Source organism: Silene latifolia, chromosome 1 (genome assembly GCF_048544455.1).
Source record: "Silene latifolia isolate original U9 population chromosome 1, ASM4854445v1, whole genome shotgun sequence".
NCBI classification, from domain to species: Eukaryota; Viridiplantae; Streptophyta; class Magnoliopsida; order Caryophyllales; family Caryophyllaceae; genus Silene; species Silene latifolia.
In genome coordinates this window covers 48824520-48835842 of record NC_133526.1, presented here as the reverse complement: position 1 = coordinate 48835842, position 11323 = coordinate 48824520, and the positions used below count along the sequence as shown (strand labels likewise).

The following is an 11323-nucleotide window of genomic DNA, read 5'->3' as shown; positions in this document are numbered from 1 at the left end:
GATTGATTATTTACCTTATTACCATATACTACCTTACTAGAAAACACTCCCTTGTTTATACTCATTTACACGCCTATCATAGGCTATTCCCGACTCACTTTACATTTTATTATTTATTCCCGTCTCACAATCTAATCTCATAATTATAATAAATATAATTTATAAACACATTTGACATTTTAACCGTTGACTAACCATTGATCAAGCCTTAAAATACGGGGTATTACATAACCTATTCCAAAATGCCCCAACCCAAACACTAAAATGGCCTAAATCTATTACATTTCATTCTAACGCCTCAACCAAACACTTTCTTAATATATTTTCTCTTTAGACTCTCTTAGCCTCTCAGTTTTTTTTTTTTTTAAAAAAAACATCGCTTTTGTAAAATGATTACAACCATTTGATCATTATAATATTACATTCGGGTCGTTTATAAGAGGGGAGGTCCATTATGACCCGTTGGTTTTACATCAGCCCGTTATATTTATCTTAAGTGTAAATAGGTCAAAAACTATTTCATATAAATAGATGCGACAAGAGTTTGTCAATTTAGAGGCATTATATTTTTTTTTTGTTTTAGCTATTTATTTGATATGTTGTTTATTTAAGGCGGATATGTCCGTCGTACACAATAATTTGTGTTGGAAGAGATTTAATGGTATAGATGTTGACAGGGTGTAGAGGTGGTTGAAACTCGCAAGCAGGTCAGGTCTGGTACGTTCTTTGGTTGGCCTGATTAATCTTTACTATAGCAGACCGCTGAGTCAGGTCAAACTGTATCAACATGCTCGACTGTGATTTAGCCCTTACGAGATGGACTAGCTCGAGTTCACGTATGTCTTGTTTTAAGTTTAAAATTACATAAGTTCAGAAAATCAAAATTAGGGTGAGTTAGATATCTATACAATATGGTTAAAAGGCTACCTAAAACATTAAATTTTATTCCGTGTGACATTTTTAGTGTATAATTAATTTGTATTTACTATCTGATTATAGATTAATTGATTAATTAGTGACAATACAACATTAACGGGTTATATTTACTTAAAAAAATATTATACATTGAATGATAATTAAATTTGTGCATATCCGTATATGAAAATGCCTTTGTGCCAACTTACAAGTTTTAATTAATAAAAAACTCATCAACTCCTTCAATTTAATGGACATAACAATGAAGTCATTCAACACTGTCATCATTAAGTCCACTATTCACCACCTTTAGTTTTCTACGATCGTTAAAAAGCTTAACAAGCTATTAAAATATTGTTGCGTTACTGTGATCACCAAAATGTTGACGGCGCATCAAAGAAATTGTGATGCAAAAAAATGTATTGTATAATGAAGTTCAAATGAGCTAAGGTGCAGCATAGACGTACAGTGCAACACTAATTATCATCACTCACTACGTACTAAGTCACTGGCATGAATAAATGTACAATAATGTACAGTAGATTAAAAAAATGTATTGAAAACATATATTAAAGGGTTATTTCATGGGAATAATCCAACTTATGCCCCTCCTTATATTAATTCAACCAATGTTTTAACTCATATTAATCTGACTTATACACTCATTTTTCTCACAATAAACCGGCTAACTGATTACTTGTTTGTCAGGTCACACTTAAAAATAAAAAAAAGCATTAAAGCAACAATAACACTGGCTTCATCCTTTCAATATTCATTCTCTCATTGCTCTTTCTTCATCTTCTTTCATCTTACTTTGCTAATCTCTTTCACTTAGATCTTTAATTTTCCAATCAATTTCCAATCTATAAATGTTATAACGGATGTAAGAAAGATAAATAAAGAACGTGAAAAAGACAACAGATTTACGTGGTTCACTAACAATTTGTTAGCTACGTCCACCGCCAGAAGGGAAGAATATTATTGATCTTGAGGATTACAGATTTAAGAGTATACTCGTTAGAGTATTCAGATTTCAGACAACTCAGATTTTTGACTGATTTCTGAATGAATAAAATAGACGGCTTATGAGAGTTTATATAGTACTCTCATAACAGATATTTTCCTTAACAGAATTAGGAAACCCTAACAATTTCCTAAACAGACAAGGAAACTAAATAATAGTTTCCTAAACAGATAAGGAAACTAAATTAGATGCGGAATTCAGAACAGATTCAAGGCATATTCTAACAATAAATACTATAGTTTCTGCTATGTCTTTATCCATCATCCTTTATATCACAAAATTTTAGAAAAAAAAGGAGAGAAGAAAAGAAATATGGATCTAAAACATGAAAGTAGAAAGCAAAGCAAAAACGATGAAAGACCACCGACAAGGCGACAACTGCAATTTTATTCAATGAAACGGCACCATTTGAGGTATGGTAGTAGGGGTGGTAGAGGGAGTGAGTTTATCAGCGACGGCGGTGGACCTCTCAGCGGCGGTAAGAGTGACGATGATAGTGGGAGTAGTTGTAGCAGTGGTGGGTGGTTTAGTTACGGAGGATGATGGAGAGGCAACGGGTGCGGATGAAGGAGGCTGAGTGACGACGTCACGGCGACAACATCGAGGATGGCGAAAAGGGCAGCGATTAAAAGGGGTCATATGTGGTTTTGATTGAAAGCTACTTTCACATTCCTTTTCTAATTTGTCTTGATTTTTACACCCTCTCTGAACCACCGACATCTTTGTTCATATCTATTTTTAATCTGGGTACTATTGTTAAGGAAAATTAACATTCAAAAATCTGGTCATGTTGAAAATCATTGAGTACAACACGGAAACGATGATGCGGTGGTCGTGAGCAGTAAGATGGAGGATGTTAAGGATTTTAGGAATATGATTTTCTGGGTTTTGTTTTAATTTGGGAAAAGTTGAAGGGAGAGGATGAATTAGTCAGTTTAGTGAAGAAGAACAAAAAAAAAATAGGGCCTATAACTATATGACCGGAAACTTTACAGGTTGTAATAGGTAATAATTAGGCTAAGGTCAATGAAAGATAAATGAGTGTATACGTCAGATTAATATGAGTCAAAACATAGGTTGGATTAATATGAGAGGGAGAGGCATAAGTTGGATTATTCTCATAAAATAACCCTATATTAAATGACACCCGTGATATATTTATTTTGGAGAAATGATATGGTAGAGATGTTGATAGGGTGTAGAGATGGGCCGGGTAAACCATTACGGGTAGGGACTTGTATTGAGTCAGATCGGGTCAGGCTCAGCTATAACTGGATCCTTTGAGTTTGACGCGGGCTCATATACATGATTTTTTTTCTCTTCTTTTTTTATGTTCAAATTTAGCAGAGTAGTCAATCAAAGATTCTCATTTAGGTGGATGTGGCATCCGTCTCGGTTAAAAGTGAATTGGGGAAGTTTATTTCAAAACTAGCGTCCATTTAACTTTCATTACATTAAAGGTTTCATGGTTACAAAAGCGAAATTTTAAGAGTATTATAAGCAGGTTCTTAAACGAAAGGTTACTCTGCAAAATTTGACAAATAAAGAATATCGGTAAGATAAGACCATATTTTTTTTCGTAGAAACGAGCTAAAGTAAATTGAATGAGATTTGGTTGAACTTGAACTGAATGAAGTTGAGATGAACTGAACGCAGCTGAAATAAGAACTGGATTGAATAAGGCTGAACTAAAATAAGTTGAAATTAAAACGAAAAACAGGACCTAAAACAATTTTTTTTTTTTGGTTTGATTGGAAATCGTTATCCTTAATTCCGTCTTTGTTTATTGATTATGCCATACGGCTGTTAAATCACGCTCTCTCCCCAAACCACACGACAAACTCCCCGACTTTCTCTCACACTCTCTTCCCCAAAAAATGGCGACAAATCAACCACCACAGCAGCAACCACAACAACCACCACACAACCAAATCCAATACACCCTTGAAATCACAATAATATCCGGCAAACACCTCAAAAACGTCAACTGGAAAACCGGGGATCTGAAACCCTACGCTATCTTCTGGGTTGACCCTGATCACAAACTCACTACCAAATCCGACGATTCCTCCAATACCAAACCCGTTTGGAACCAACGCTTTTCTCTTCCCATCACTCTCCTATCCGACGCCGTTTTCACCCTCGAGGTTTTCCACTCCAAAGCTACCGAATCCCCCAAACCCTTCGTCGGTTCCCTCCAGGTTCGTCTTTCTTCCTTACCTGAACCTGATAACCTAACCAAACTCCGAACCTACGATCTCCTCCGTCCTTCTGGTCGTCCTCAGGGTAAGATCCGTCTTAAGCTCGCTATTAAGGAAAACATAATCAATTACCAAAATACCCCTCACCCTACTCATGCTGGTGGTTATTATTACTCTTCTGCCCCTCCCTACCCGTATGCATCCCGGTCGGGTTCCCCGGCGCCTGGGAGCTCGTACGGGTACTACGGAGCGTTCTATTCGCAACCCCCAACGCCACCGGTACCCAGTGTGATGAGGTCGTATTCTGATCGGAATATGAGTTACGGGCCACCGTCTGCGCCTGTGGATTATAGCCCGTATGAGGTGAGGTCTAGGGGTGGGTTTGGGACTGGGTTCGGGGTTGGGGCTGTGGGTGGGATGTTAGGTGGGCTTGCATTGGATGATGGGTATAAGTATGCTGAGCAGAAGGTTGGGGAGAGGGTTGAGGATAATTACTTGGGTGGTGCTGTTGCTGGTGCTAGTACCGGTGCTGGTGCGGGTGGCGCTGCTTCTTCTACTAAGGATGATTTCAGTGAGTATCATGCTGATTATTGAATGTTCCTTCAAGGAAGTGAATAAACGCGATATATAGTGGTTTAATTTGATGATATCATGTTATCGAAACGGTTTTAGTGTATGAGTTTGGATGTTGAATAACTACGTAAAAGTATGTTGTATATAGTGACCTACTCGTGCTGTCTAACTTTGATGATGCTTGATATGATACTAATGTTGGTTTTTATGGTTTGTGTTTGATCACTGCTGGTAGTGTTTTCTGTTTTTGTTATTTAACTTGATGTATGGCTCCATGCATATTGTGATGTAAGGAGTGTCTATGTTGCATTCAAAGGCTTTCTAATGGGTGGTCGCAATGTGTTGTGATTGACGCTGTTTAAGCTCTATTGGCCTACGATTTCCATGTACCCCTTGTTTTTGCTATTATCACTTGATATATGTCTGTATGCGATACACCAAGTAGAGTATGTTATATTCAAAGGTTTTCTATTGGTTAATCACACTGTGTTGTGATTTATTCTTTTTAAGCGATGTTGACCGTGTTTCCATGTATGGCGCCGTTTGTTACACATGTGTAAGACGCTTAAGCACACTTTAAACCAAAAACATTACGGAGTACTCCCTCCTTCCCGGTCATTTGTTCACCTTTTCCATTTTGGGTGTCTTAGTCAATTGTTGTCTTTTCTTTTTTAAGAATGAACTTGATGAGCTATTTGATCATTCACCCTCAATTTGGTCCACTTGTCATTTACTAATTGACCCCTTCCTCTTTCCTTGGTCTTTGTGCCAAAACCAAAGGACAACAATTGACCGGGACGGGGACGGAGGGAGTATTTTTTATGGAGTAGGCAATTCCGACACTTGGACACACTATATCTTGTCGGATACTTCAAACAATGTTTGAGTAACACATGTTTAATGTGGAGGAAAATGTTAAGTTGAAACCGTGCTCGTGAGAAGGGCTGTTATCTGATTTGTCGAAAGAAATGATGTACTACCAAGTGGTAAAGTTGAGTCTAAAACGGGAAGGACGGTTCCTCCAAGGCCTTTCTTTGCCAGCCTCTGTTGGAGAACATTCTTTTTTCAGTTATAGTCTGAGGGAAAGGTTATTCTTTGTGGGATTATGTTGGACTATTGTCAACTTGTCATGTGACAGTTTGTTTGGAGCATGGTTGTTGAATAGCATTGTATACTTGATACTTGTAGATAGCTGTTCTTCTTTTCTTTTTCTATCCAATGAGTATGATACAAGCAGTGTGTTTGGTTAATGAATGTTCGATGTTGGTACTTTAGAACCATTCTTTGGAGCTGAAGTCAAGTAGCTTGGAAATGTCTGATCTTTTGCCATAGTATTTCGATGTTAGCTCTAGGTGGTTGATTCAAGTGATCCATTTTGATGGGTTAAAGCAATTCTGACATACACATAGGCCATCTTCAGTTACCCTTAATCAATATAGGAATAGGACAACCATCTATACGTTTGGGGAAATAAGTAAAGATGGGTATGGGAGCCATTTCGATGCTGTCCGTTATGTCCCAAAACCAAAAAAAGAATTACTAGGGCTGAAGAAATATGCCAAACAAGCTCATGAAAGGACCATGGTGGAATTTGTTGACTGAGTTCAAATGCGGAGCATTGTGTACAACATGAGTCGTGTTGGCGGAAAGATGGTTTCTTTAGTGGCTTGCACTTGAGTCATTGAGTGTAGGCTAACTTTCGCAAAAATAACTCTGAGAGAGTATGCTTGTTTACACTTCTGTATTTGTTACTAGAGATCGAGTTTAGAGGTGCCAATCTGTAACCAGTGGTTTGTAGCAATTTCTAGTGGAAGGAAGAATGATACTGGTCTATATTTGTGTGTGTGTTGTGCATAAGAGCAACAGTTGGAATGATTGCCTATCTTAATGTTATCTATTTTGGCTACTTAGAGGCCTGTAGGGCCATACTACGTTTTTTTTAATATAGCCAACTCAAAAAACATGCTCGGGAGAATATGGTTGATAGGGATGTGGACATGTGGTAATATGAAGAAAGGTGATTTTAGATGGGGTTGCACTCAGAACCTCACTTTGCTTGGGAACTGATTTCTCTGTATTTCCCATGGCTACATCAAGTGGATGTCAATCGATAATTAGGGTTTTGTAGATATGTGTAGTGTTCCAGAAGGTGTTGCTGCCATGTTTTGGGTGCAATCCGATATGAGTAGCTTGCTTATCATGGTTGATATGATAACAATGTTTCAAAGGGTTGTGCTTAGAATTTTGAAACAGACACTCTTGTGATATGTCTACTTTGAGGGTGTTTTTCTTTTTCGAACATTTGACTATTTTATTTTTTTTATAACGTGTAAACTCGCAACTACTTGCTTAGATGTGCCTTGGTTTTTGTCTGGATGACATGCTAACTCTCTGGAGGGGGTCTAATGACCGAGACCAACGGAAAAATAACTCGGTTTAACCAACTGTGTGCACTCATAGTGGCAATGTAGTGACCATTTTGCTGTTGACAATCATCAATTTATTTAAGTAATTAAACTATATTGAATGATTGAATATCATCTATTTTATGATTTGTGGTGATTTTTTTATATTTGTTGGCAAAGATAAGAGTAAACTGGGGAGTAGAGAGGATTTGGTAAAAAATTTAATGTCTAGATAATATATTTCTTGGTATGTGTAGCCTCGTGTATGTGTAGCCTTTTTGGGGGGAGTAGAGAGGATTTGGTCTCAATCTCTACCAACCGTTTAACCCTATTTTTCCTTTTGCCTGCTGTCAGTTTTCAGTTTCAGGATGATCTGTATTTTTGTGAATTTCTGAAGCAGATATGTAGGAAGTAGAAACAACAATGAGCCTTAAAAGAGCCAATTTTCTGAGTTTGCTCTTGCGTGCTACTCTTAATTACGGGAAATAGTCCATACATATGTTCATCGAAACCAGCTACGTTTTTTTTACAGTTGTGTACTGGCATTTAAAACCGAAAGTAAGGTGCAAACTTTCCACAAGCAGATACAAATCTCACCACAATTGCACTCGCTTTTGGGAAATTTGTACTGCAAATTACTAATCTCACCATTGGTTTCACATTTTCACGAGGTAGAAAAAGTACTCCGGCGGGTTGTTAAACCCAAACTGCAATGGTTCAAAACCTCAAGGATATACTTGCAAAGTTTACAAACTTGGAAAACTTGGTAGTAAACTAGTGCAAATGAATCTCAGCGAGTCAAGGGTTATACAAGGGTTGTTAAACACTCAAGCCACAACGGTTCAAAACCTCAAGGGGGCTTGGCACGGGTTACGAACTTGGAACTTGATGATCGGGACCTTCTTTTTTTTTTTTTTTTTTTTTTTTTTTCAAATCCTAAATGGTAGGATTTTGTCTACTAGGGATCAGGTTCAGGTCAGGTGAAGCCTCATCCGTCATCCATCCGTCCTTTTAAAATCTCATCCAACCCGTCCGGCATCCGTGAAACATATCATCCATCCATCATCCATGGATGAAACGGATGGATCGGGTGATAAACGGGTGTTGTGTATTTATATGTTTCAAGTTAAAAAAAAATGATTGATTTTTTATTCGCTACAAAAATAAAGTTAGATTATTATTTTAGTTTAACTTTATAGTGGGGAGGTTCACAAAATATCTATATTGAAAGTATAAAAATATGAAAATTTGAATATTTATATCTTAATAATGTGTTATATGTAAAAAAACATTAAATAAAAAGTAATAAAATCGGGTGATGGATGGATGGCGGGTGAAATATCTTCATCCAACCCATCCGTTTCATCCATCATCCATTTAAGTCGGGTTGTCATCCATCTTTTAGGATCAGGTGGATCAGATTTCGATCGGGTGCGGGTGAAATTGACATCCCTAACACAAAATCTCATTGAAGACGGCACGTATCCGTCACTTTGGAGTGACGGATACCATTTCCTCTCACAAATGACCCAAATAGAGGAGAGAGGGAAGCACATGGGGTGCCCCCACCTTATCCCCCTATCCGTTTTGTGAGTGACATTATCCGTCACTTACTCCGACCTATCTTCAGCAAGACTAATTGCATCCCTAATAAGGAGTGCAATATTGCTGAAACTTGATTTATTTTGAAATGAAACTTCACTTTTTTTGGTTAGTTTGGACACTTAAATAAAGTTTTAGTGCCTCGAGTGTTATATGACCGACCTTGAAGTGGTAGAGGAAATAGTAGTATTTGATAGAATTATGAGAAAGGTTTGAATACCATTGAATTGCATAGATTACAAGGTGTACAAGAATGAGCTTATATACTAATTACATAGAAGCAATAACTAACCTAATACAATATAATTGCCGTAATTCATGGCCTGAGATTAGGAAACAAAATCAACCTAGTATAATATACAATATATATGTCAACTATTATGATCACAAGAATATACTAGAATATCTTTAGATAATATTCTCAATATGCCCCCACAAGACGGACTGTCGTAAGAGAGGCCGATCTTGGAGAGAAGTAAAAGAGAACAAGTCCAAGCAAACGGGTTTGTAGTGCGTCCGCAAGCTGATGGTGGTGCTGCATCGAGATGTTGAAGTGAGAGCTCAAGTGGATTGGTATAGAGATGAACAACAAGGAAGTGGGCTCGGACGAGAAACAGAGAAGGGCAAACAGGGTGTCGAGTAGAGCTTATCAAGTGCGGGTCGGCCCGTTCGGCCCGCTAAACTAGCGGGCTTGGACAAGAAAAATAAAAAATTAAACGGGTAACGGACAAGAAATCTAGGCCCGCTAAAATAAATGAACGGACTTGGACTAAACAAAATTTCCCATGGGCGGCCCGCTAATAAAAGTAACCTTATAAAAGTTCTCAAAAACCCTCAATCCTCCGCTCATTTCATTTACAATTTGTACACTCTAAACCAATTAGGTAGCGCAAATGAATACTTATGCCTTACGTATAAGTGGAAGATTGTCGGTATTTACACTTGTCGTATAAATATTCTTCGAGAATGGACATGCTAACGGGATTGATAGTACCTTTTAAGTATTTATTACATGGGAGTATATGTAACCGCTAACAATACCGCACAAAGACCAAGGCAAAAATGAAATTTTGATGTTTGTAGTAGAACATTATCAAACTTGTGTTTTTTCCAAAATCTAGTAAACTTATTATTTGAAAATTAGTATACTATCTTCAGGGTAAGCCTTTAAAGACAATTGTTAAGTTTAAGTGGGATGTAGCGATAACAAACTCGTGTTGTAATAAAAACACTAATTTCTGTATTTGATTTTAGTCAGGCCCGCGGGCCGGCCAGCTATTTTGACGTGGGCGGGTACGGACAATAGAAACTGGCCCGCTTAGCGGGCTCGGGCTATAAAATAAGGCCCGCCGGACACTTTTTTAGCAGTTGGACCCGGCCCGTGTCCGGCCCAAGCCCGCTTTTGATCAGCTCTAGTGTCGAGCCACCGGGTTGGTAGAATTTGTAGAAGAATCATAGGGTGGGCAGCCATGGTGAAGTGATATGAGGATTTAAGGATTGAAAGGTGATTTTAGTTTGACCTTACGTGAGTTGGGTTTCACGAAACAGGCCACATTTTTTTTTTTTTTTTTTGAAATAGGAAATTTGGAGGAAATTCTTAGAAAAACAATGTATGATTACTCCATGGTTGAGTTGTGGTCAAATTTTTAGGAGTGTCTAGGACAACGATAAAGTGAAAAAGGGTGATCGTGTGAATGACCAAGTTTGTAAAAGGATGGTCACGTGGATGACCAAAATTGTAACGGTGGTCATGGGTGACCAAGTAAGGGGTGGCCGAATATTTGACCGGATTTGTAAAGGGGTGGTTGTGTGGGCAACCAAAATTGTAAGGAGTTGCCGAGATGACGGCAAAGTTTGGTAAAGGGGTGGCCACGAGGGCACAAAGTTTAAGAGAGTTGGCCACAAGAACACAAAGTTTGAATATTCTCAATAGTATTGTACTCGTCATCTTCGTCAGCTGATTGAAGCTCGGATCAACGTCTGAAAGATTAAAGGCTTAAAGCTGAGGACATGTGCATCTGCATCTGCGGGTTTATATTTTTATAGGCTGTATTTCCAGTGTTGCATAGTAGGATGCTTTTGTAATAATGTCCATCCTTGACCCTCTCAAAGCAATCTTTTAATTCTGGTGACAGGTACCCTTGTTTGCTGGCGCCTGCCATTACATACTATATGGAGATTTGGTAGAATATTATTGATGAAGTTGTGTTTAAAACACGATGCGGGTACTTAATGATTTCATGTTAACATTTGAGCTCATCCTATAATACTAATAGTGTTGATACAATGTGAGTCAAATATACGAAGTACTCCGTATGTCGTATTGTGCACATCTTTTGATCAGAGCCATTCAGTCATTCTTCTGATATTCTTCTGATGCTTATGCTTTATCAGAGTATAAGATATAACGAAATCAAACACTAATATGTGACTAGTCAGTCCATCTTAAGATTGTAAGAAGATGGCCGTCCGTCTCAGAGATAAGCGTCAGTACTGTCATTCTGTGGCTGTCAAGTCTGGACTCTAGATTGCTTTATTTGCTATAGTTACACAGTTATTCTACTCTCTCGGTAAACTGTATGCTTGTGAAATTTCCACTGCAC

At 38.0% G+C, this 11323-nt stretch overlaps 1 protein-coding gene across 1 annotated transcript; it reads left to right on the top strand.

Annotated features, from left to right (window-relative positions):
- Positions 1-3725: 3725 nt before the first annotated feature.
- Positions 3726-4921, top strand: LOC141605171 (uncharacterized). Its single transcript, XM_074423846.1, has one exon. The coding sequence runs from the start codon at positions 3817-3819 to the stop codon at positions 4732-4734; it is 918 nt and encodes a 305-aa protein (XP_074279947.1). The 5' UTR covers positions 3726-3816; the 3' UTR covers positions 4735-4921.
- The last annotated feature ends 6402 nt before the right edge of the window (positions 4922-11323 follow it).